Here is a 25,079-nt window from a genome sequence, read left to right as displayed (position 1 = left end):
TCAGCAGTTCAGGCAACATCTCTGAGAAGCATGGAAAGGCAACGTTTCTTCATTTGGTGAAACCATTAAGTAGCCTACAACCAGAATGAAGCTGTGCTTGATGGCCAGTTCATAAATTATATCGTGGCTGAGTCCTACGTCCATCTGATGACTTCTCCATCAAGTGTAATACTTTATACCGAGGTCCAAGGAGGCAAACTGCTTTAGTTTAGAGAAATTTAATTTCCAGTCTATTCAGAGTATCAATCTCTTTACTTCTGAAAGTGATAGGATTATGAAAGTCGGATGGAAACAGCAGGGAGCACCAAGTTTATATTTTTAGTTTTCAATATGTAACTTCTTGGGTTTTCCATCAAGTAAATTAATTTACCAGGTCTTAAACTTTAGCATTTCCTCCACCACTCAGCCTCCCAGTAACAGATGATGACAAAGCCTCAGTACACAATGGCAGGACCTTCTGTCCAATACAGGACTTTGCCGGGTCGGGGTACGGGACAGGGGGAGGGTGTTGCAAAATCTGTTGTGAGTGTTCAGCAATGTAACATCCGAGGAGGAAAAATGTTCCTGAACCTTGTTAATATATCACCACCTTTTCTTCCAGGGAGTTGCTCCCAATTTGAATATTCTATGACTGGATATTCTACGTATTCTACAGGTGGACAATGTTCAAAAGGGAACAAAGAGCAATGCTCATTTTTAATTCACCTTTTCAGCCCTGTTTGTCTCTGGTGTGCACAGTTCATTAGATGATAATTGGATTCTGCCAATCTCTGTCACAAAATCATAAACTATTAAATGCCTCGCCCCACCTGGGACCCAGTTGGAGCCTGGGACCTCGTTCCCTCCCAGAATCTCGCTCATCCACCATTTAGTAGTCCAGGTGTGAGGATGGATTACTGCCCCTGGAATATTACTGCAAAAACCTTGAAATTCTACCAATGGCACATCAAGGGACAAACAAGTGCATGAGAGGCCAGTGAGCAGGTGGATGGTCACAAGAGTGCAGCAGACAACTCTGTTAATGCAGCCACCCTCTTATATGAACATAGAGTAAGTAATAACATTGATGCTAGTAACGGCTGGCAGATCCTGGCCCATGTAAATGAAAATAAGCTAATGGTGGACACGTTGAATAAATATTTACCCTATATGGTAGAGAAAGAAGAAAGCATGCCAGCCATTCCTGAGGTACATTGCATTCTGAGGACTGGAGTCCTTGAGCACGGAAACAGGTTCTTTGGCCCAACTTGTCCATGTCTCCCAGATTGCCCCGCCTAAACGAGAATCATTTGAAAGTGTTTGGTCCATATCCCCTAACTCTGTCTTATTCAAGTACCTGTCCAAATGTATTTAAAATGTTGTTATTGTATCTGTTGTAACTAGTTTCTCTGGCAGGTTGTTCCATATACCCGCCGCTCTCAGAGTGAAAAAAGATGCCTCTTTGACCTACTTTTCCCATGCCGACCAAGTCCTATTTGCCTGCATTTGTCCCATGTCAAGCAAACAGTGCTGATTTATTTTCCATTATGGCAGAATGAATTGTGATATGCAGCTAAACCGATTGCTGGCATAATCTAGGAAGAGAAAATCTATCACTATAACCAGTTCAGCAAGCGTGAGCCATTGATGCAGATGGTATTGGTGAACAAAAAATGCATACAATGTTTTGCTTTAGTCAAAATTATACATTTATGTAAAAAATTGCATTGTCAGATGAAAAATTACATTGGACGGGTGAGTTTCCATACAATATGATCCAACACAGATATTTAAACTCCACATTTATCATTCATTGCATTTGTTTTCCAGATGTCAGAAACTGTTACAAATCAAATACTATTTCTAAATCTGCACTCCCTGTTAAAGTGTAAAAATATTTACAGGAATCCAAACATAAACTACATTAAAAGTTGTCCTTTGGGTAGTTTGCCCAAATCCCAGTTTAACATGCCATTAGGGGAAAATAGTAAGTGTAGTTTACACAAGATTACTGACCTATATATATTATATATAGCTATAGCTGCACCTGTGGAAATGAAATGAAGTATTGCTTGTGTAATCACAAGCTGGTGACCCAGCATATAGACAATTCTCATCCTAAACCAAATAGCAAATACAGGATATGCATACATACGGCATAAATGAATGAAAACCCTAGATATCTGAATTATTTACTCATCCAAAGTCTTTCCCCAAAGTGAGTCTACTGTATATATATTTTCATCCAATTTGGCCAACTACAAATGCGAAGCAATAGAAAAAAATAAAAAAATATTAATCATTGCACAAAGCTGTGAAAAGTTGTTATTTGCCCCATCTCTAAATCTGTTAATTAAAATGTTATTGAGGTGTTATACAAAATTGTCTTCACTTCCACTATTTGAATACACAGTAAAATTAAAAACTGCTCCAATTAATTAAAAGTGAAAGCTATAAAATATTTTTTAAATGGCTATATTGAAAACAATACAAGCCTAGTATTTGTGACTTCATTATTTTTAAATGGTATTATGTATGAAATGCAGCAGCCAATATGGGCTTAGTAAGCTTCAACAAATAACAATAATAGACATTGGTCAAGATGAGACCATACATATTAGCTGTGGTATCTTTTGCATACACTTGAGAAAGTGGAAGCGGTGATGAATGTTCCAAAAAACCGCATGTTCAACAGTGTAGTTGACTTGGAATATCAGTCTGGATTTCCGTGCTAATGAAGCACTTGAACACAGACTTCAAATAGTTAGATGAGAATGGTGTCAATGAAACAAAAAATGACATTGTAAAATTAAATGTTAAACTATAACTTATTTGCTTCTCTGGGGATTTTTTCCCCAACTGATGTCACATAAATAAACTTTCCATTAAAGGACCTGTCCCACGAGCATGCGAATCCATGCGGCAAGCGCGACCTAAAGGGCCTGTCCAACGAGCATACGACTGCATGCGGCAAGCGCGACCAAACCAGAAGCGGGGGCCACACGGAGGACGAGTGAGTGACATGAAGTTCGAGCGAAGTCCGTGCGTGATGTATGGCGTTGAGGCGACTGCGGGCCGGCAGGCCGTTGCCGCGCGGAATTTTTGAACACGGTCAGTTTTTCAGAGCCCCGCGCGATGTCGGGACTAGCTCCGCACAACTCCATACGGCTCCGGCGATCGAAGTGGGACCGGCCCCGCGACGCCGTACGGCTCAAGCGACCACGTTAGGTCGCGCTTGCCGCATGGAGTTGCATGCTTGTTTGACAAGCCCTTTAGGTCGTGCTTGCCGCACGGAGTCGCATGCTCGTGGGACAGGCCCTTTACTCTCTGAGAGCCTCACTGAAATGAAAATAGTGTAAGCAAAACAATGTTTTGAAGAGGCAAAGCATAGAATTTTAAATATGAATTAAGTGTCAAAACCTATTCTCTTAAATTAAAGTTCAAATTATATAGTTTTAAGATTAGATAGAGTTGTAGTTAAATAAACTATTTGAAATAATAAAGAGACTGCCTTAAGAAATCTTTTAGCCTTTATCCACCAAATCTCCACTTTACTAAATTAATAAATGTTATAACCTGTTTTGTTATACTTTAATGTAACATTGTAAAATAACATTTGTGAAAAGTAAAACCATGTACATCTTCTCCCATCATTGCACTATTCCTTATATCATCTGTGCATTTATTTTGTTTTAAGTGCAAATAGGCTCGGAGTAAAATAACTTTAAATGTCTTTCTGTTATGCTTTGGTCCCAATTTGTCTTCTAACACTTCTGTTTTTCCATCTGCAATTAAGAATGGAATTCACTTACTTGTTCCTGAAATGTTTTCTGTTTGTTAATCACCCTTCCCTAACAAGTTACACATTGCAGATATGGCTCCAGCATCTCTTCCAAAGAAACCCTGGTAGTTATTACTCTTGTTACTTAAAATGGAGCTGCCACAGGCCAGACTGGTAATGTTCAGAGTCCTGGATCTGCTTTCAATTGAGCTGAAGGAGCAAGAGGCAGAGTTCCATATTTCATAAATCTGGAAGAGTGTGTTTTTGCCTCAGTTCTCTGATCACTGGCTGCTAAAGTGAGAGGGTGACTGACAGCCTGGGCAGCCTTTGGAACCAGGTCATATGTACAGAGAAAAGGAAAGAATTAAAAGCAAGATTACAAATGGAGGAAGATGGTTGCATTGGCTCAGCTTGATGAAAGATCATGGTTGGAACGGGTTACCTTGCTGCGTTGAAAGAATGGATCGACTGGGCTAATATTCACTAGAATTTAGAAGGATGAGAGGAGATCTTATAGAAACATGTAAAATTCTTAACGAATTGGACAGGCTTGATGCAGGAAGAATGTTCCCGATGTTGGGGGAGTCCAGAACCAGGGGTCACAGTGTAAGAATGAGGGGTAGGTCATTCAGGACTGAGATAAAGAAAAACATTTTCACCCAGAAGGTTGTGAATCTGTGGAATTCTATGCCACAGAAAGCAGTGGAAGTCAATTCACTGGATGTTTAAGAGTTAGATATGGCTCTTAGGGCTAACGGAATCAGAGGTATGGGGAGAAAGCAGGAACGGGATACTGATTTTGGATGACCAGTCGTGATCATATTGAATGGCGGTGCTGGCTCGTGGGGCCGAATGGCCTATTCTGTGTTTCACATTAATTATACTGCAGTTGACCTCACACCAAGTGCTCTTACAGGAATACAAAACCCAACTTATTTAATGTTAGTATCATTAGTGCAGAGATAATAAGATATAAACAATCTAAAGTTAGTTTTGCATTGTAATTGCTTTGGGGTAATTCTGGGAGATTCTGTGATAAATTACAATAAGTCACAGGTTAGAGTTAGTCCTGTCTTTTGAGGTTTGACAATTATATTAACAATTTTGCTGGATCAATGGGAGTAAGAACATATCTTAATTTTGTTTGGGCTTGTTATTAGGGGTGTAATTATCTGTATGAATCAAAAATACTTTAAAAAACCACTTATCAGGATTTATTCTCATCCACTTGCTGGCTACAATGCAGCTGTGGCATTGACTGAAGATCAAGTGCTGAACTGAATAAAAAGATTCCCTGCCAACTATTTTAATCAATAACTAATCTTGTTCCAGAACAGAGACTACACAATTACATTGGGCTTCAAAATGTCTTGCCAACACCACAGCCTTTTTTTTGAAGAAGAAGAAGAAGCATTTTTGAGGATATTTAGGTTGATTGTCTTTGCATCATAATAGAATCAAACAATCAGAAGTTTTCTGGAGGATTTTGATTCCTTCCAGAAAACCAGCTGTGCAATTCTAGCTGAGACACGGCTCCTCACCATGTTCATTCTTCTTTCTTTCCAGTCTTCCTGTAGTAGATGATTGTCATCAAAACCCATATGTTCAACAAACACATAACCACATAGCGTATAATCACTGGAAAGGAAATCGGAAGTATTATATAAGATGTGCATTTTTAGGTAACTACCTTCTGACCAAATGCATACCAATCACATTGTGATTTCATTACAGATGTTTGGAATTATCTAAAGCACTTTTTATTTGCATTCATTTGAAGTTCAGAGTATCTCCCCCAGTACCTGCTCCGGTTCAGTGAGATTGATCCTTCCTATTAGCATTGAGTGTTAAGCTTTCTGAAATAGAGGTGCCTTATTTAAAAAGGTTTGTAATGACAAATTTTCGACCCTTCCAGTGTCCTCCTTTCCGTTGCCATTAGTACACGGGTAAGTAGGAGTGATCTTACGCAGACCAAATAGATCTTCCAGTTGTTATTTCCAGTTTGGTTGTTTATTGAAGTAGTTGTACAAACAAAGAGATGAACGTACAAGGTTTTCCTTATACTCCATACAAGTTGTAGCTGGCTGTTTTCCCTGGTATGGTGAGAACTGTATGCCCTCCACCCATGTGCCTGGTCTGCCACTCTCTGTCCCCTATGCCCATATATATACGCCACGCTGTGCATCTAATGACCGCCCCCAAGTGTCCAAAATAATACTGCAAGATATATCTAGACAAAATAATATAATATGCCAACAGTAGCTAGCCTAAACATAAATGGCTCCTTCAAGGATCATTTTACTTCTCCCAATCTGCGAGAAGTGCTATTCAAAATTGTTCCTCCTTGTGCTACGTGGTTGATGGTGTTTAATCCGAGTAAGTGTGAGGTGTTGCACTTTGCATGGTCAAATGTAAGGAAAATGTTTTCAGTTATTGGCAAGGTCCTTAATATAGAGAGATCGTGGGGTCTAAGTCCATAACTCCATGAAAGTGATAACACAAGTAGAGAGCGCGGTAAAGAAGGTAGACACAAAAATCTGAAGTAACTCAGCAGGTCAGGAATAGGTGACGTTTCAGGTCAAGGCCCTTTTTCACTCGGGGAAGGTGAAACAAGAGATATAGACGGTGATATAGAGAGATATAGAACAAATGAATGAAAGATATGCAAAAAAAGTGACAACGATAAAGTAAACAGGCCATTGTTGCCTGTGGACTGGGTGAAAATGAGTTAGACAATGAAACTCAACAAGACGACTGAACCTGGTACAATGAATTGGGTGGGGGAGGGGTGGAGAGAGAGGATACCATGGTTACTTGAAAGTTAGAGACATCAATGTTCATACCACTGGGGTGTAAGCTGTCCAAGCGAAATAAAGTACAGCGTGTTTGGAGACATTATGTGTAAGAGTCTGGCAGTCATGATATATCTTTAAAGGGCTGGTTAGGTTGCATTTGGAGTATTATGTGCAGTTCTGATTGCCCCATTACAAATGTGAAGCTTTGTAGAGAGTGTAGAAGAGATTTTTTTCTGGAGCATTGGAAGTTGAGAAGACACCTGGTAAACTATATAAAATTATAAGAGGCATAGATAGAAAAGACAGTGAACCTTTTTCCCACAAGAGTGGAAATGTCAAAGACTACCAGATTACTGTCAAAGCTCGATTGTTTTACTAATACCATTTGGACATGAAATCTGCTGCCTTACTCCTGATCTAGCCAAACATGACCAAAACCCTACAAAGTGACTCTTAACTGACTTCCAAAATCGCTCAGTAAGAAACTCTTTTGAGCAAGTAGGGATTCACAATACATGCTGATCTTGGTAGCATCTCCTGTGAATTATCCTCCAAGGAGTCATTTCAATGCAGCATTACATACTTGTCGTCAAATAGCACACTACTTAGTTGTATACTGAATGAGAAAGCATACTTTTAGTAGACCAGATGAAAATAGTTATGACAATTTTCACATTAATCGCTGTGGCTAGTTATGATATTCAGAAACAACTTTTCTCATCTGGGAACTTTGCCCTTAACAAAGCATGAAAAATGCTTCCATTCAAAGAACCATTCTACAAAGTGATTGCTTTTTGGATAAAAGTAACGTTTTCACTACGTTATCTATTAAAATTTAGTCATTCTTAGAATTTGCACTACAGTTAGAAGACTACATATATATCAAAAAGCCTATTCACCTGCAGTGTCTTGGGTGGTCATCAGTGTAGTAAAGACTCGCACTGTGTAAGAGTAATAATAAAATTACAATTCAGATTTAATTACATTTAAAAGACAATCAACATCTGAATATTTAGAACAATCATGCACCATAGGATTAAGTGTTTTAACATTCTGCTACAGTAATTTCTTGCCCCGAGAGTTGTTAATTCTAATGTGCTGGCTGCTTTTCTCATTTTCATCTTTGCCATCCATGGTCAGCCATAGTTTTACAAATGTTCAATCCCTGCATTTATTAACCTTCATTGACCCATGTTGCTCTGCTAATACATGTACTCATTGTAATAACTAAACCAAAGAATTATTACAACACAGGAGACTATTTAGCCCAACTGATTTTGTGGAAGCAATCCAGCAAGTTCCCATCCTCATTAGTTATCCTGTGGCCCGCTAAGTCTAATTGTTGACTTGTACTTCTGACAAGTTTAATAATTGTCATTGACAATGTGTAATTTCTTGCTCACTATGCAACAAATAACAGCATTATTGAATTTATCTGCTGAGAAATGAGATTTAGTTCAACGTCATACTTACTGCAAGTAGTGTAGATTGCGAAGCTCCATGTCAAGGCATTAACTTGATCAGAGTTCTGGGCCTTCCACAAGGACTGAAGTTGAGCATATTTACTTAATGCACTGATATATGTAGATAGATTCTATAACAAAAGAGTTAATCAAAAAGAAAGTAACTAGCTAATTCCCAAGTACCGACTATGCTCAAATCAAATTAGAACCCATGGCATTTACAGATTTCAATACTAAATGCAGTATGTTTTTCTAATTCATTCTTTAAAGGCCAACTCTGCCTGCAAATGAATTCTAAGTCAAGGGAGAATTAAGAATACCTCCAGGAATGTTATTCTTACTCTAAATAATGAGATGTAAATTAGTTCATTCCAACTGTTTACTAATTGATACAATATGTTCAATCAGTAAAGTGCCTTTACCATAGGCTATATTGGATATTTGTAAAAATATGACTTTGGTACTGATCATGATAATCCACTGGACTCAAATTGACAATTTGGAAAATTCCAATGAGACATACTCAGCAGTTTATTTATCTTATAGTCTACTTTGACAATTGAAATGAAACAATTCTTAAAAAGTTATTTTTAAACCCTAAGGTGAAAAATGATAACCACTTGGATTTCAAGACCCACTTTGAAAATGAGTTATTTTTTCCATAAAATCCCACAAGTAGCCAGACCAACAGTTAATTTTATGTGCTGTCAATTAAGGACTATACATTTTTTTTAAACTACTCTTTTGTGAAAAAAGAAAACCATGGGATCTTTCATGTAACATGAGGGGACAGGTGCTCATTCAGAACAGGAGTTTGGCTCGCATGCTCACATTGCTGGACTGGGACTTAAGGACATGAGCCGATAACCTTGGGATTCCTGGGCAAGGTTGCTAACACTGAGCCAAATGTGATGTGATGAAACCCCAGGCAACCCCATTGTTTGATATCCAACTTGCTACATTTGAAACCTGACATCGTCACTTGCATTCCATTTCAGAGCTTCCCCCATCTTCCAAAGTCCACATCAGCTTTTTAGGCTTCGTGTGCAGAGAATAGTGAACAAAAAAAAAACAAGAAAAGGTTAAGACAAGAATAATAGAAAAAAACGGTGAGGACAGATTGTAAAATAAAAGTGTGGTGAAACTGTCAATTTCTAAACATTTGTTAACCTGTTTTTTTTTTCTAGTTTCCAGTTTTAACTGAAACAAACAATTGTATTGATGTTTGATTACCAATCATACCAATTAATGATATTCTTGGATTCATTAAAATAAGATTGGTATGGAACAGCAATGTTTTACACAGCCTTGAATCCTATTGAAATAATTAATTAATTAATGTTCTGGTATTACATTTAGAGTTCATCTTGTATAAAAGTACTCTAGAACGACAACCTATAATGCAAATTACTCTGGTAATTTTGCATTCTGTCATTGATGATACAAGGAGAAATTATTTTTAAAGCTAAAAGGTCTTATTATTTTCTGCAGCATGTCAGATAGAAAATGGAATTAACCATGATGACTTTCATGACAGAGGTAGTGTCCTGAGTAATTTTCAATGCCACTTTATCCAGCCTCTCAAGGACAGAATCATTAATCAAAGATAATGCATTAGGATCCTGGGATAACAACAAAAGGAAAGCGTCCACTTTCTGCTACATCATCATTTTGGGGTTTTTTGTACCACTCGTTCTGCACCATTTATAATTTACATTGAAGCAATGTTATGTGAAATGAACACTGGTAGAAACAAAAGAAAATTATAACATATAACCAGACTGGTTAGACTGGTTCTCTAATGAATGGAACCAAATTATCCCAGTACTAGCTATAGTTAAACTATATGGATGGATGATGATTTGATTGCTAACCTTGGATGGATTTGATTGCTAATTAATTATTTGGCAGAGTGTAGTAATATTGATTCAAAACACTCTTTTATAAAGCTGCCTCTGACAATCACATGTTAACAAAAATAGAAGTTTGCACTTCTAACATGCAGATTTTAATTCAGCACGATAAGTATGAAAAAGCAAACATTTTTGCTCTCCACTCTAACATGAACCTTCCCTTCTGTTCTCTGTGCCACTCCATCTCTGCAATCCAAAATTTGCTTTCAATCTCTATTTCTGATGACGAGACAAAATGTTAAATTTGTTTCTCACTCCACGTATGATGCCTTACCTGCTGAGTATTTCCAGCACTATCTGTTTCATCAGACTTCTAAAATCTAGCTCTTTATTTTTGAATATACAAACATGTATTTGAAAGAAAGTTGGACTGATGAGGAAAATCTTGCATAGACCAATTCAGAGCTGGGTTGTGACATTAGATATTTACGAATAGCAATATAGCAGATTAGCAACAAGCCTCCCTGTGGAGAAGGCCAACAGTAAAAGAAAAAGTCTATGTAGGATGGACATACTTCAGTTATGAGACCCACCTGTTCCAAAATGCTTTCAGGAAGATTAAGGAGGTTATATGTGACTGTTGTATGTCAGAGATTTGTTAAGCACAGCAAGGGGCCCCTCATCTGATCATGTCTATGTTGAGGAGAATGGGATTGGGAGGGAAAGATAGATCAGCCATGATTGAATGGCGGAGTACACTCGATGGGACGAATGGCCTACTTCGGCTCCTATGACTTATGAATTAGACCCTTTTGCCAACTACATTAATCCCATTTGCCTATTAAGGGACCATATCCTTCCATGCCCTATCTATTTAAGTGTCTGTATAAATTCCTCTAAAATGTACTTTTTGTATCTGATTTCATCTCCTCTGGCAGGGTGTTCCAGATATCAGCTGCCATGTGTGGGGAAAAAAAGTTGTCTCTCAGATGCCCTTTAAAAATCTTCCTTCTCAGTTTAACCCCATGCCCTCTAGTTTGTGATACCCCTATCAAGCAAGAACATAATCTTGTATGCTTCTTTCAGGTCATCCTACACTCCAGAGAAAACAAGCTCAGTCTATGCAATCTCTCCCCATAACTTAAGTCTTCAGCCCCAAAAACATTCTGGTGACTCCTCTGTGCACTTTCTCCAGGATAATTGCAATACTTCACAATTCCTATATGCTACAATTCCTATTTATGCCTACAACTCCTATTTATGCCTACAATATTCTGTTGTGCTGCAGCAAGCAAGAATGTCATTGTCCTATCTGGGACACATGACAATAAACTCTCTTGACTTGACTTGACTATGGCCCAACGTCTGAAGGCAGTAATGCTTTATGCCTTCTTCCTCACCCTATCCACTATAGATGAGGAAAGGTGCCACTTTCCAGAAACACTGAAGTTGAACCCCAAGGACTCTTTTCATGCCGCCTTTCTTACCCTCAAAAGAGGACTATGGAGTTGGACCCCTAGGTTTCTGTTCAATGACGGTCTTTATTGCCTTGCCATTTACTACGCGTCCTACTTCTGAAAATGCATCATGTTGCGTCTGTCAGGTTTAAACTACATCTGCCTATCTTCTGCCCAATTGTCCAACTGATCTTTTTCTGGCTGTAACCTCAGACAACCTCCATCACCACCCAGAACACCAATAATTTTCATGTAATCTGCAGATTTAATCATATCTTCCACATTCACATCAAAGTTATTAATGTATTTCATATTAATATATGGTACACCACTTGTCGCAGTCTCTAAATCATAAAAACATCCTTCCACCACTGCCCTCTGTCTCCTATTACCAAGCCAGCTTTGGACACAATTTGCCAGCTTGTCAAATGCCTTACTAAATAACATCTACTGGCCTGTAGGGACAGCAGGGTCTTGGGTTAACAGTCCCTCTGAATGATGGTACCCCCCATTGTACAGGACAGGAACATCTGCTTGGACTAGCTGCCCAAATCTCTGGGACAAGCAGCCAAGGAGCATGGTAACAAAAAGAGTGGACAGACAACAGTAACAAATATGTTTAGAAAATATTAAAATATTAGTACCTGCAGAAATACATTGCAATGGCCCAATATTGTTTGGTTACTGATTTAAAGAGACAGAAATTGTTTAAGTAAGGTGGAGATTGGCACATTTACTGGTTATAAGTAATGTACTTGGACAGAACAGCTCAATATTATATTACATCCTCCCTGTTAGTAATTTGACCTGCTATTTTATTCCTAATCTTTATGCACGTCAACCAATATTTCATTTTGCCACTACTTTCCAGAGGAATTTCCCATATTTGGCTATGTTTTGCAGGGAAAGGAAGAAGAATGTTCCAAAACACACAGAATAATAATTATTCAAAAATACTTGTTTCAGAGAGGGATTCCTGCACCATCGTATTCAGAACAATACTACAATTACTTTAACCAAATGAAAAAAATCTACAAAGCTGCAGTTCCATTGGAACTCCCACTTAAATTCCATTTCAAATGTATCAAAAGCTCTTCTTGAAAATAGTTCATTCCATTTATATCCTCTGACGTATCGTAAATTTGATTTGGGACCTGTTTTTTTTTCCTGCAATGTGTCTACAAACTTATTTTGCTATCTCAGACAAACTGCTGCTTACATCTGAACAGCATTGTCCTTCCCAATCTGCTCAAACATTGGGAGCACACAAAGATTGCGATTTGTGGTGTATTTACTCATTCATTAAGGTGAAGAATCAAATGGTAGTCAGGTGGAAACGTTACACTTCCACAGATCAATCATTAAGGTACTCTCATTCTTTCGAGCAACAGTTTCTGTTGAAGAATCAATTGAGGTACCGTTTACCCTATCCAATGCAGTATTGCTTGGTGGTGGTGAAACCTCATGGCGGCGGTGAAACCTCGTGGCGGCGGTGAAGCCTCGCGGGTCGACCCGTGGTCGGTGGTCAATGAGGGCGTGGGGGGGTGAGAACAATGAAGGACCCACCTTGGGTGGGGGGGGGGGCACTATGGGAGAGGGGGAGAACAAAGGAGGAGCCGGCAGGGGTACTTTATAACTTTGTCAGCTATTTGCATACTTGGGTATGCAAGCATAGAATTTGACTGTGCCTTGTCACGTGACAATAAAGTCTTCCATTCCATTGAAATATCCAGGTAAGACAGTTTGGATTATTATTAACAATTATTAATTTATCAGAAACTTCCACTGGAAAAAAACAATTTTTATATAGCATCTTTCACAAATGCACAATGACCTAAAGCTTTCAAATGGCAATGTAGTGCTTTTATAATGCAGCCACTCTTGTAGGTGTAGATTTTTTTTTTACATCATACTCTCACAAACCCCAATGTGATAATGCTGATATCAAGTTTTTCGTTAACTATTGTTGGAGGTATAAATATTGGACATTGCCAAAAAAAATTTAAATTTTAAAAAACATCGCAAGATTTAACACGGTTCTGTTTCAATTACATATTGCTACTTTTCCATAAACTACTTTGACATCCTTCAGGATATCATTGACATCGTTCTTCCATCACCTATATTTTTTACCCTCGCATGCCAAGTTCTTGACTCACTTCATGCAAGCATCCTGCTCTTTCCTCTTTATCAATAATCTTAAAGCAAGACACAAATACAGTGGCTCTTTAGAGACAGCAACATTACCATACTAAATGTAGTACTTACACTACAAGTACCTTCATAAATTTCATACAAGAATAATAATATTCACAGCTTGGTGTGACAGCTTAGTTTATTTTGGCTGCATTGCCAGCACTATAAGGTCAAGGCAACAAGTTGGTTAAACCAGGGGTAACAGTATACTTGGGTATAAAAATATAATATAAGAATTTATATTAATTTATAGTTTACCACAAATGGTGCTCGTGCCATTTATGAGGGGCTACTGTTTTGCAAACCAAAAACACAAAGCCACAAACATCTCTGTGTCTGTATACAGTATTGCACACATACATGGTCACCTCACAACTTGGTGCAAAAGTGATAAAGAATAGCATTGCCTTGTGTCAGTATTAAATGTTACCCAAATTAATTCTGCAAGAAGGAATGGTGTTCCAGTTGTAAAGGGGCTATGAACTACATTTGCCAGGCAATGATTTATGATGACAGGTGATTGGATGTACTCTTAAATAAACAATATACTAGAAATAAACAGATTATATTCTCAAACAAGTATATTTTGCAATCAAAGAGCTTCTTCCCAAATGCTAGCCCAAACAAATACAAACACTTATAAAATTACTTACCATAGCCAAGTCTATAATTAACCTATGGATTGTTAAAAGTCGCCAACCAATGATAAATCTGAACGTTGTTTAGGTAGAAACTAAAAATGGAATTCAAGTCGATCATATTTTGCATGTAGAATATTAGGCTGAGATATGTTATTATCAAATACCCAACAAAGACAGTTTTTTCCCCCAATGTGAAGTTGTGAAGACACTATACATATTAAAGTTTTGAATAACACCAGTTTTGTTCTTTGCATTTGCTTCAATTCCAGGAACATTCCATTCTAAGTATCACTTTATCTTTAAAGTTACAATAGATATCTTTAACTTTCCAACTATCAGCCTGAGGGTCTGAATTCATAATTGTAAATATTCCTCTGTTGAACTCTACACATTTTGAACAATATTAATATTTAAATGAACTCTGGCTTTGCCTGGGCAATATCACTGAGAGAATCTGGCACATGTACTTCTGAACAAGTTATCATCACAAAGTTTAGCATGGTTTGATTTCCTTTATCCATTTCTGCCATATATTGGCCATTCCTAAGACCATGCAGTGTGGAATTGGAATGGATATGGAGTTAGGCCGTCTGAATTTCCTGTCAGATATATATAAACTATTTCCATATTTATAATAAATTAGCAGCGACGTGGTTACATATGCTGCTACAAGCTTTATATTTCAAAACCAAATTCAAATTGTACAACCATCAGTAGGAATAATTTGAACTCGCATTTTCTGGATTGTTCGTATAGGGTTTCTAATTTATTATCAAAACACCCATGAATCAAACCTGCAGTCTGCACCTTTTCATACCTCTAGATTTCCTCTCCCCTGACTCTCGGTGTGACGAAGGGTCTCGACTCGAAATGAAACCAATTCCTTGTCTCCAGAAATGTTGCCTGACCTGCTGAGTTACTCCAGCATCTTGTGTCTATCCTCAATCTCCAAGTTTGGTATTGCTTTGTAAAAAAGACATTTGCAGTCTTTATTGCAATAACCACAAGCTGATAAAGCACAAATTCTAACCCAAATTGACCGCTGCCTCATTTATCAGGAATCACGTCCTTTTTTTCCATTTGCTGCATACAACGCTTGTTGTTCCACCAATCCATCCTCCACTGTCTGTTTACATGCCCTTTCCTTTGTAATTAGTATTCTATTAATTTTTTCAATTGTTCTCCTGCAAATACGTTGCACATGTTCGTTAATCCCTCCTACATTTGCTGAAGTCACCCTTACCATGCTATTCTGTACACAATGTAAATGTTCTATATCTTGGCAGAAGGCCCAAAAAGGTACTTTGCATGGTAAGTGAAGGACCTCCATTATCCACCATGTATTAACATTTCAACTAGTAACAATTTGTAATTTAAAGTGTATCCGATAATTAAATGTCCCAATTGATATCAATATTTTTACATTATGCATTGATGATAATAATTCCACATGATTAAAAAGAACATATTTGCATTGATCAAGTATTATTACCTCAGCCATTTCACAGCAGAGATAGTAATTTCGTGAAAGTTACTCTTATATCAGCGCCAAACCCAATAAGCACTTTTTTATTCAGCAATGGTCCATAAATAAAACCCAAGGTAAATTATGTTAATATGTTTAGCCAAGGACTGCCATGATCTGTTAGCTAGTGCAAAGAACTCTTCTTAAAATGGAACCCAGGGCTCCATCAAATTTCACTACAAATTTATATGGAAGAATGTATTGGAGAATTGAAAGATTTTTTTTAGATGCCTGAATTCTTCAAAGCATTTAATGCTTCCAGGCATGCATGTTCCTGTTAGAGTGATGGGCTGGGAGTAAGGAACCCTGGACAACAAGAAGAATTGAAGTTCTGGTCAGGGAAAAGAAGGCATGGGCCAGAGATAAACAGCTGGAATCAATTGTATCCCCAAAGGAGTTTTGGGGATTGGGGAGCATACTTAAGAAGGAAATCAAGAGAGCGATAAGAGGGCTGAGGATAGCTCTGGCAGATAGAATGAAGACTCAAGAGAGAGAGAGTCAAGTGTGTTTAATTATCATATGTACCAAAATGGAACTATGAAATTCTTACAGCACAACATGTTTGTAATCACAGTTCTCAATAAATAACAAACAAACAAATCAAAAAGTTGAATAAATTAAAATCCCAAATTAATGCAAAACAAAGCAAAGCCCAAAGTCCTGAGTGAAGGAGAATCCAAAGAGATGTTATAAGTACATTTAGGAAAACGGGTAACTAGGGAGAGAATAGAGCCCCTCTCAAACCAAAGCTGTCATCTCTGTGAACCGCAAGAGAAATACAAAGTCCTCAATAAGTATTTATCTTCTATATTTTTACCATGGAGAAAGAAATGAAGGCTAGAGAACTTGGTGCAGTTAACGTGCATATGAACATAGATGAATCTCCTGGGACAAGCAACACTGGTTTACAAAATAAGATACAATCTGCTGTAATAACTCAGGGTGTCGGGAGGCATCTCTGGAGAACATGAAAAAATGGATAGGTGATGTTTCGGGTGAGACCCTTTTTCAGATTGATTGTGTGAAGGACGGGAGGAAGAAAGCTGGAGCAGAAGCAGGACAAAGCCTGGCAGGTAATAGGCTGATACAGGTGAGGGAGGTTTTGATTGGCAAGGGGTGATCGAAAAGACAAAGTGCGGGACAAAAGGAATTGAGTTGCGAATTGTTAATTTGTGAAGTTTACAACCCAATGGTATGAACATTCAATACTCTAACTTTAGGTAACTGCAAACCCCGCCCCCCCTCCTTGCCCCTACTACCCCAGAACATCTGGTTAACTGCATTACAAAACTGTACAGAAGTGCTAAAATATTTTGGGAGGTCCTGAGGTTGTGAATGTCGCAGAGACGAGCCTGTTTTTATAACAGAATTTCTGGATCTACCAGTAGTTAAAATGGTCATCATGTATTAACTTGAACCACAAGGATTGGCTAAAAGAAAAGGATGAGTTACATTAGGATTTCTTGATGTGAATAAAATTGAAAGGATACAGTATTGCATAGGGTAAGGCTGTCCCTATGTTTCCATTGTAAAAGAGAATGCACATCAATAAAATAGCATCTGCAAAAGCAAAAGATATCAGCATTAGTAATGCACGTAATAGTCAAAATTGTCACAAATTCATTATTGGCTCTCTTGATCAAAGTTCAGCTACTTATTAAAATTTGGATTGAAGTCATCCAACCAACAAGCAGCAATAATCTTCATTGATGAACATCAAGTAAAACTGTAACCAATCTTTGCTCTTTCAGATGCTGACTGATCATTAACATTTTCTTTTCCAGATTTCATGCAATGACAGCCAATTTTTTATTTTTTTTAATATATTGTATCTCCACCATATTTTATTCTGTTTCAACCATCTGGACACTGAAAGCAGGCCAAAATATTTATTCAGCTTATGAGGTTTTTGATCAGATCTTACGCATCACATGCTATATTCAACGTCCTTTTTCCTTTTCTCCTACATGCTGGCACCTCTTCCAATAAAAGGTTGCCTAGTCATTGTCAGGCATCTGGTAATCCACCATGGGAGCATGGCAAAGCCAACCTAGTCAAGTCAAGAGAGTTTATTGTCATGTGTCCCAGATAGGACAATGAAATTCTTGCTTGCTGCAGCACAACAGAATATTGTAGGCATAAATACAGAACAGATCAGTGTGTCCATATACCATAGAATATATATATATATATATATATATATATATATATACACACATAAATAAACAGATAAAGTGCAATAGGCTGTTATAGTTCAGAGTTTGTTTGAAGTTGTGTTTAATGAAATGAAATGAAAAAAAATGAAATGATTCAATTTATTGTCATTGTCAGTGTACAGTACAGAGACAACGAAATGCATTTTTAGCATCTCCCTTGAAAGGGAGACACAGTCTGATAGTCTGATGGCTGTGGGGAAGAAGCTGTTCCTGAACCTGGATGTTGCAGATTTCAGGCTCCTGTACGTTCTACCTGATGGCAGCGGAGAGATGAATGAGTGGCCAGGATGGTGTGGGTCCTTGATGATGTTGGCAGCCTTTTTGAGGCAGCGACTGCGATAGATCCCCTTTTTGGTAGGGAGGTCAGAGCCGATGATGGACTGGGCAGTGTTTACAACTTTTTGCAGCCTTTTCTGCTCCAGGGCGCTCAAGTTGCCGAACCAAGCCACGATGCAACCGGTCAGCATGCTCTCTACTGCAGTGGCGGACTGGGTCTAAAAATATTGGTTGCCAGGAGACAAAGGGGGCCCACTTCATCAGGGGCCAACTAGATATAGGGGGCCGACTTGCCATTGGGCAAGCTGACACCCTGGCCAGTCTGCCACTGCTCTACTGTAAACCAGTAGAAGTTCCAGAGAGTCCTCCTTGACATACCGACTCTCCGTAATCTTCGCAGGAAGTAGATGAGCTGATGTACTTTCTTTATAATTGCATCATGACAAATAAATTGAATCTTGATCTTGATCAGTGTTCTGGGACCAGGAGAGATCTTCGGAAATATGCACGCCCAGGAGCCTAACTCATGTAAATCCAACCAATATCCTATCCAGTAAGAATCATTTAACATGGGTTACTAGAAGTAACATGAAATGAGGGGTAGACAAAAATGCTGGAGAAACTCAGCGGGTGAGGCAGCATCTATGGAGCAAAGGAAATAGGCGACGTTTCGGGTCAAAACCCTTCTTCCTTCGCCTATTTCCTTTGCTCCATAGATGCTGCCTCACCCGCTGAGTTTCTCCAGCATTTTGTCTGCCTTCGATTTTCCAGCATCTGCAGTTCCTTCTTAAACATGAAATGAGGGGTGGTGCTTTATCTATTGCAAACACAAAATCTATTCACAGTACCTCATATGCTACCTCCTTAGTTGCCAAGGATCAGACTTAGAACCTGTAGGGTTCAGCATTACACTACCTGCTAAACTTGTTTAACCTCAATAGTCTCAGCAGTAGAAGCAGCAGCAGCTCTGCTACATTCTCAAATGGATCCATTTAACCCCACATACACTGCAGGTATTCTTTTTTATTTTCACATAATCAACAATATGATAGTTCCTTCATCACTCTGACCCCGATCAGCACATTGTTTTTCATTCTTGTAGTTTGCCAAATTATAGATTACCTTGAGCAATTAGGATTGGATACTCCAAGTATGTTGCCAGTGGGTACTCATAGTAAGTTTGGTAAGTCAGGAACACCAGAAACCTAAAATAAATCAAATCATTTTTTTCTGGTCAGTTAATTTGTATTTGCCCGTTTGAAAGCCCAAAATATTTTCCATACCAAGTACAGAAACACTTCACTTCCTTAAATGATTAGCAATAACTAGCTAAAAATTGTCCACCTCCGTGTCACAAAGATAGCCTGAAGTTCAAACATGATTTAAATATAAACACATTATTTCTGGTCAATATCTACATTCTTCATATATTTTCTCACCCTTCTGTTTTGATTGGTAATAATGGTAAAAAGATTTAATAGATTACCAACCTTCACTGCTTTCTCTTTATTTGATCCTCTCATTAAATCTCCAAGATTGCCACGATGAGATGGCACAACAAATTACTGACATTTATTATATCACGGGTGGAATTAAAATACCATCCAGATTAACAGGTGTGATCCCCCGAGTACAAATCTGTCTGAAAATGCACTGTGGCCAGGTCACCCCAAGCCCCCACCATCTGCTTTCTTCCAGAGATCAAGCTGCAGTAAGCAGTACACAGAAGCTTCAAACTGTAGAAGGCCTTTGGTGTTGAAAGTTTAATTGAATGATCACAGGATATGCCTTTTGCTGTTAAACAAAACAAAACAATGGCACTGGGGAGATTTTATGAATATGTAAAGGGGAAAGGGGTCCAGCAGAAACTAAAGTGGTCATCAATGTGTGGAACCACAGAAGATTTACAACGTCCTGAATTAATATTTCTCCTCTTTTTGCCACGGAGATAGACATAAATAATTAAGGGCCTTGTCATAGTCTTTGATGTCTTGACGACAGTTGATATTACAGCTGAGGACGTGCTGACTGTCCTAAGCCATCTGTAAGGTAGATAAATCTTCTGGGCCTAATCAGATATAGCTAAGGGCACAGTGGGAAGTTAGATAAGAAATTGCAGGAGCTCTGGTCGAGATATATGAATCATGATTAGACACTGGTGAGGTGTCCGAAAACTGGAGGGTAGCTAATGTTGTGTCTCTTTTTAAGAAGAGCTGCAAAGAAAAATCTGGGAGCTGTAGACCAGTAATCCTAACATTTGTCATCGGAATGTTACTGGGGAGGTTTCTGATGGATAAGATAGACAAGCATTTGGAAAGACGGGTTAATTAGGGATAGTTAGCATGGTGTTGTGCATAGGAAGTCGTGACTTAAAATTGACTAACTAAGATGGAGCATCTTGGTCAGCATAGTAAGTTTACCATTCCTCACCCATCTTACTCAGCTGATCAATCCCACTGTAATTCTTGATTACACTTTCTATGGAAGAAGTAACCAAATAGGTGGATGAGGACAGGGCCAAAATCACAGTCCATATGAACTTCAGCAAGACCTTTGATAAGGTTCTGCATCCGAGGCTGCTCTGGAAGATTAGATTGCATGGGATACTGGGGGAGCTAGCTAACTGGATACAGGATTAGCTTCATGGTAGGAAACAGAGGGTAGTGGTGGACGGTTGTTATTCGGACTGAAGGTCTATGATGAGTGGTGTGCTTCGGGGATCGGTGCTGGTCCCATATATAAATCGACAATTTGGATGAGAATGTGCAAGGCATGGTAAGACACTAAAATTGGTGGCATCATAGAAAGTGTAATCAGTGAGATTGATCAGCTGGGCAAGACGGGTGAGGAATGGCAAACCTACTATGCTGACCAACTTAGTTAGTCCCAATTGCCTGCATTTTGCCCATGTCCCTCTAAACCTTTCCTATCTATGTTACTTGTCCAAATGTCTTTTGAATGGTTTATTGTACCTACCTCAATTACTTCATTTGGCTGCTCATCCACAACCTTATGTGGAGAAAAAAAAAATCATCCTCGGATTCCTATTACATCTTTCCCCTTTCCATTTAAACTTCTACCTCTTAGTTCATGATTCTCCTACCCTGTAAAAAGACTCTGTGTATTCGCTAGATCCCTCTCTATTCCCCTCATGATTTTATACACCTCTATAAGATCATCTTTCAGCATTCTGTACTCTAGGGAATAACGCCTGCCCAAACTCTCGCTATAACTCAGGCACTTGAGTCCCCTCAGCATCCTTGCAAATTTTCTCTGCACTCTTTCCCATCTTAATGACATCTTTCCTATAACAGGGCGATCGAAACTGAACACAATATTCCAAGTGCGGCCTCACCAACAACTTGAACAACTGTAACATAATGTCCCATCTTCTATACTCAATCCTATGATTGATGAAGGCCAGGGCTCCTGCAATTTCTTCTCTAGCTTCCCATCATGTCCTTGAATATATCTGATCAGACCCGGGAGATTTATCTACCATCATAAATTTCAAAACTCCAACACCCCCTCAATGTAATATGAAATGTCCTGAAGACATCTCCATGAACTTTCCCAAGTGTTTTCATCTCCTTGTTTCCTTGGTCAAAACAGAGCAGAAATATTCAACAGGACAATGACCATTTCCTATGGCTCCACACATGGATAAGCACTTTGGTTTCTGAGCCTTATCCTTTCTCCAGTTACCCTTTTCCCCTTAATATACTTATATATTCTCTTTGGATTGTCCTTAATGTTTTCTGCCTGAGTTATCTCCTGCCCGATTTGAATACCACTTTAACAACTGTTTCGTCATTTCTCTTTACATAGATACTTCTATTAACATGAGCTTCCAAATTTAAATGGCCCAGAAACATTTGGCATTCAAAGCCTCAGTACTGTTCAATGCCATACACATAGTTATCAATTAGTTTTACTTAACTAACTGACAATGGGATGGTTGACTTCTGACCAGTACAGCAGCCCCAGGGCTACTTCCTAAGAATTGTTTGTGACATCAATTTTTCCACAAAGCAGAAATAAGCAAAATCTGAGTGTGGGAGAGGAGCACAGGAACAGCTGTGATGGGGAAAGTGAGCAGGGGCAGCAAGAACAAATGACTAAGTGAGTGTGTGAGCGAGTCTGTTCAGCGCTCCCAACTCACCCAGGCCCCTGATTGGTGTGGATTGTTCGTATGTACACGTCCATAAATTGAGCATTTGTATACCTGCAGAAGGTAGTTGAGGCCAGTTCATTGGCTATATTTAAGAGGGAGTTAGATGTGGCCCTTGTTTCTAAAGGGATCAGGGGGTATGGAGAAAAAGCAGGTACAGGTAACTGAGTTGGATGATCAGCCATGATCATATTGAATGGCGGTGCAGGCTCGAAGGGCCAAATGGCCTACTACTGCACCTATTTCCTATGTTTCTATGAAAGCCTGTAAATCTACTAATCAATGGAATACAAATGAAGCCACTGTTAAAATAATATCATCAATGAACATCAATGGGCGGATCTAAAATATTAAAGATTGAGGGGAAATTTGAGTGCTTTAATTGACCATATTCCATTTCAAGTTACTGAAATAGCCAGTGTAAAGAGTGGAGATATGAATCAGACACAGGCACCGGAGATGCTGTCTGACCCACTGAGTTATTCCAGCCTTTTAGGCAAAAGATGGAAGCAGATGATGATGTCAGGCATGGGGAGGGAGGGTGGAGATCGAGACAGAGGCTGGAAGGTGTTGTGGAGATAACAATGGGCTGCAGTTTCTGTGATCTGATGTGGAGGGTGATAAATAGAATCACATAAAGGAGGATGGAACTAGTGGGGAGGGGTTAGGAGACTCAATGGGATACGTGTGTGGGTGACGGGCAGATGGAAATAGCTGAGGGAGGGGAAAGAAACTAAATAACGGGGGGTGGCTAGGTGGGGTGGAAAGAATGGGAGGTTGAGAGAATCTGGGTGGTTCAGAAAGATAAGAGAAAGGACACAGGGACTGCAGGTTAACTGAAATTGAAAATTCAATGTTAATCCCAATGGGTTGTAGTCTTTGCAGGCAGAACATGAGGTACTAATCTTCTATTCTGTGTTTGGCTTCACCCTGGCAGTGGGGGAAGACCTGGGACAGCCCTGTGGAAATGGACAGGATAACTGACGTGATATCCAACTCTAGAGCTCAGAATAGTCACTGCAGACAGAGTGCAGGTGTTCTAGCAGTTGCTTAGCCTACGCTTGGTCTCACCAATGTAGAGGAGGCCACATTGAAAGCAGTGAACGCAATGGATAAAATTGGAAGAAGTGCGTGGGAATCTCCGCCTCACCTCGAAGGGCTGTTTAGGTCACAGAATGGTGATGAGAGAGGAAGTGTAGGGAGTGGTGTTGCACCTTCTACAGTTACAGGGAAATTGCCGAGAGTCAGGGATGGGTGGATAGAGAGTGATGAGCTAACCAGGGAGTCACGGAGAGAGAGAGTTTCCTGGGGAAGGCAGTTAAAGGTAGCTTGGAGAAAAGATGAATGGTGGTAGAACCGCGTAGCAGCTGGTGAAAATGATGAAGAATGGCGTGTCAGATACGGAGGCTGATAAGTTGAGGTCAGGACCTAGGGAACTCCATCTCTGTTTTGTCTGGGTAGAAGCAGTCTGAGAGAAGTGTGGGAAATGGAGGAGTTGTAGGCGACTCCATCAAGCATAGTTGAGGGGAAGCCACACTTCCTGAAAGAGGAGGACTTTTCCAATAGATGACCTCAACCTAAGAGCAATGGGTGGAGACAAAGAAACTGAAAGAAAGGAACAGCATCCTTATAAGAGACAGGATGGGAGAGATCTAGTCTCGGTTTTGGTGGGAATTAGTGGGTGTATAGTAAATGTAGGTGGATTGGTTGTCTTCTGAGAGGAGGTCAAGAAAGCGGTGAAAGGTGTTAGAAATGGCCCAAGTGGATTTGAGGGTGTGATGGGGGAAGTTAGTAGCAAAGTTGGTCCCAATAACATGTTTTTCATTTTGTTTATCCATATTCTGTCATTCTATTTCCCTCCCTTCCATGAGTCTTACTGTTAAATCCTTTGCAATATCGAGTCCTTCGACCTGGGTGACTTCTAGCCATAAACATTGGGTCATAAATGTTGCATGAATTATGTTGACCAACAGTGGTAGCAAAACAAATTGTGTATATCCTCACTCTAAACAACTCTCCATACTGATCACTAAATCTGTCTCCAACACCTGCAATTTAAGCCAGTCAACAAAAGTTATATTTTAACGCGAAAAACTATTCTGGTTGTACATTGTAATGCCCAAGACAATCCATGCAAATCTTTTGGCTTCTAGAACAGAATATAATCCAGACAGGAAGGTGCCACTTCCATGTAGATTTTATTATCCTTGAGAAGACTTTCTAGTTTAATAATAATAATTGGACAAACCAAACACAATACACAGCAGACAATTGAGATAAAGTCATTCAGACCAAGGATTATTCTGACACAGTAACAAGAATAGTAGCTTGGTGGTATGAAATAAATATTTGTGACTAGACCTTATTCTAAGAAGGGTACAAGCTGGTTTTCCAAGGTGTGCAAAGATAGAGCAGGATAATTGAAACAATGACCCAAATTATACATGGCAACCTATCTTCCAGGTCATGGCACATCATCTGAGCAAAATGAATGTATGCCACCGCTGGGAACTCAAAAATGGATGAGGGTGTGTAAAATTTCCTGAACTACTTTGTCAACTATTTAAAACCAAGCATATTTCAGAGTACAACAGGCTGAAAAAATCAGTGCAATAATAACCTTGTAGCCAATCAAAGCAAAATGTGTAAGGCTTTTAGAAGAATGGCTAAGCATGCCAGAGATGTAGGAGGAAAGACTGCTGGGCCGAAGTGGTGGCTTCCATAAA

The 25,079-nt window shown here is 39.1% G+C and overlaps 1 protein-coding gene across 3 annotated transcripts in view; it reads right to left on the bottom strand.

Annotated features, from left to right (window-relative positions):
• Positions 1 to 3,554: 3,554 nt before the first annotated feature.
• slc66a3 (solute carrier family 66 member 3) overlaps positions 3,555 to 25,079 on the bottom strand; it is a 30,973-nt gene continuing 9,448 nt past the window's right edge. The window contains exons 2-8 of one of the 3 annotated variants that reach the window (XM_055635318.1): positions 19,305 to 19,387; positions 17,181 to 17,250; positions 14,178 to 14,235; positions 8,029 to 8,149; positions 7,455 to 7,496; positions 5,302 to 5,398; positions 3,555 to 3,970 (exon numbers count right to left, since the gene is read on the bottom strand). In XM_055635318.1, the coding sequence (XP_055491293.1) occupies positions 5,307 to 5,398; positions 7,455 to 7,496; positions 8,029 to 8,149; positions 14,178 to 14,235; positions 17,181 to 17,250; positions 19,305 to 19,387 (466 nt within the window). In that variant the 3' untranslated portion in view covers positions 3,555 to 3,970; positions 5,302 to 5,306. Of the gene's footprint in view, positions 3,971 to 5,161; positions 5,399 to 7,454; positions 7,497 to 8,028; positions 8,150 to 14,177; positions 14,236 to 17,180; positions 17,251 to 19,304; positions 19,388 to 25,079 lie in introns of those variants that run through there. The other 2 variants (XM_055635319.1, XM_055635317.1) reach the window with 2 other exon arrangements.

The sequence above is a fragment of the Leucoraja erinacea genome, chromosome 5, assembly GCF_028641065.1.
Source record: "Leucoraja erinacea ecotype New England chromosome 5, Leri_hhj_1, whole genome shotgun sequence".
NCBI classification, from domain to species: domain Eukaryota; kingdom Metazoa; phylum Chordata; class Chondrichthyes; order Rajiformes; family Rajidae; genus Leucoraja; species Leucoraja erinaceus.
Note: the sequence above shows the minus strand (reverse complement) of the source record. Positions and strands in the feature narration are given on the sequence as shown.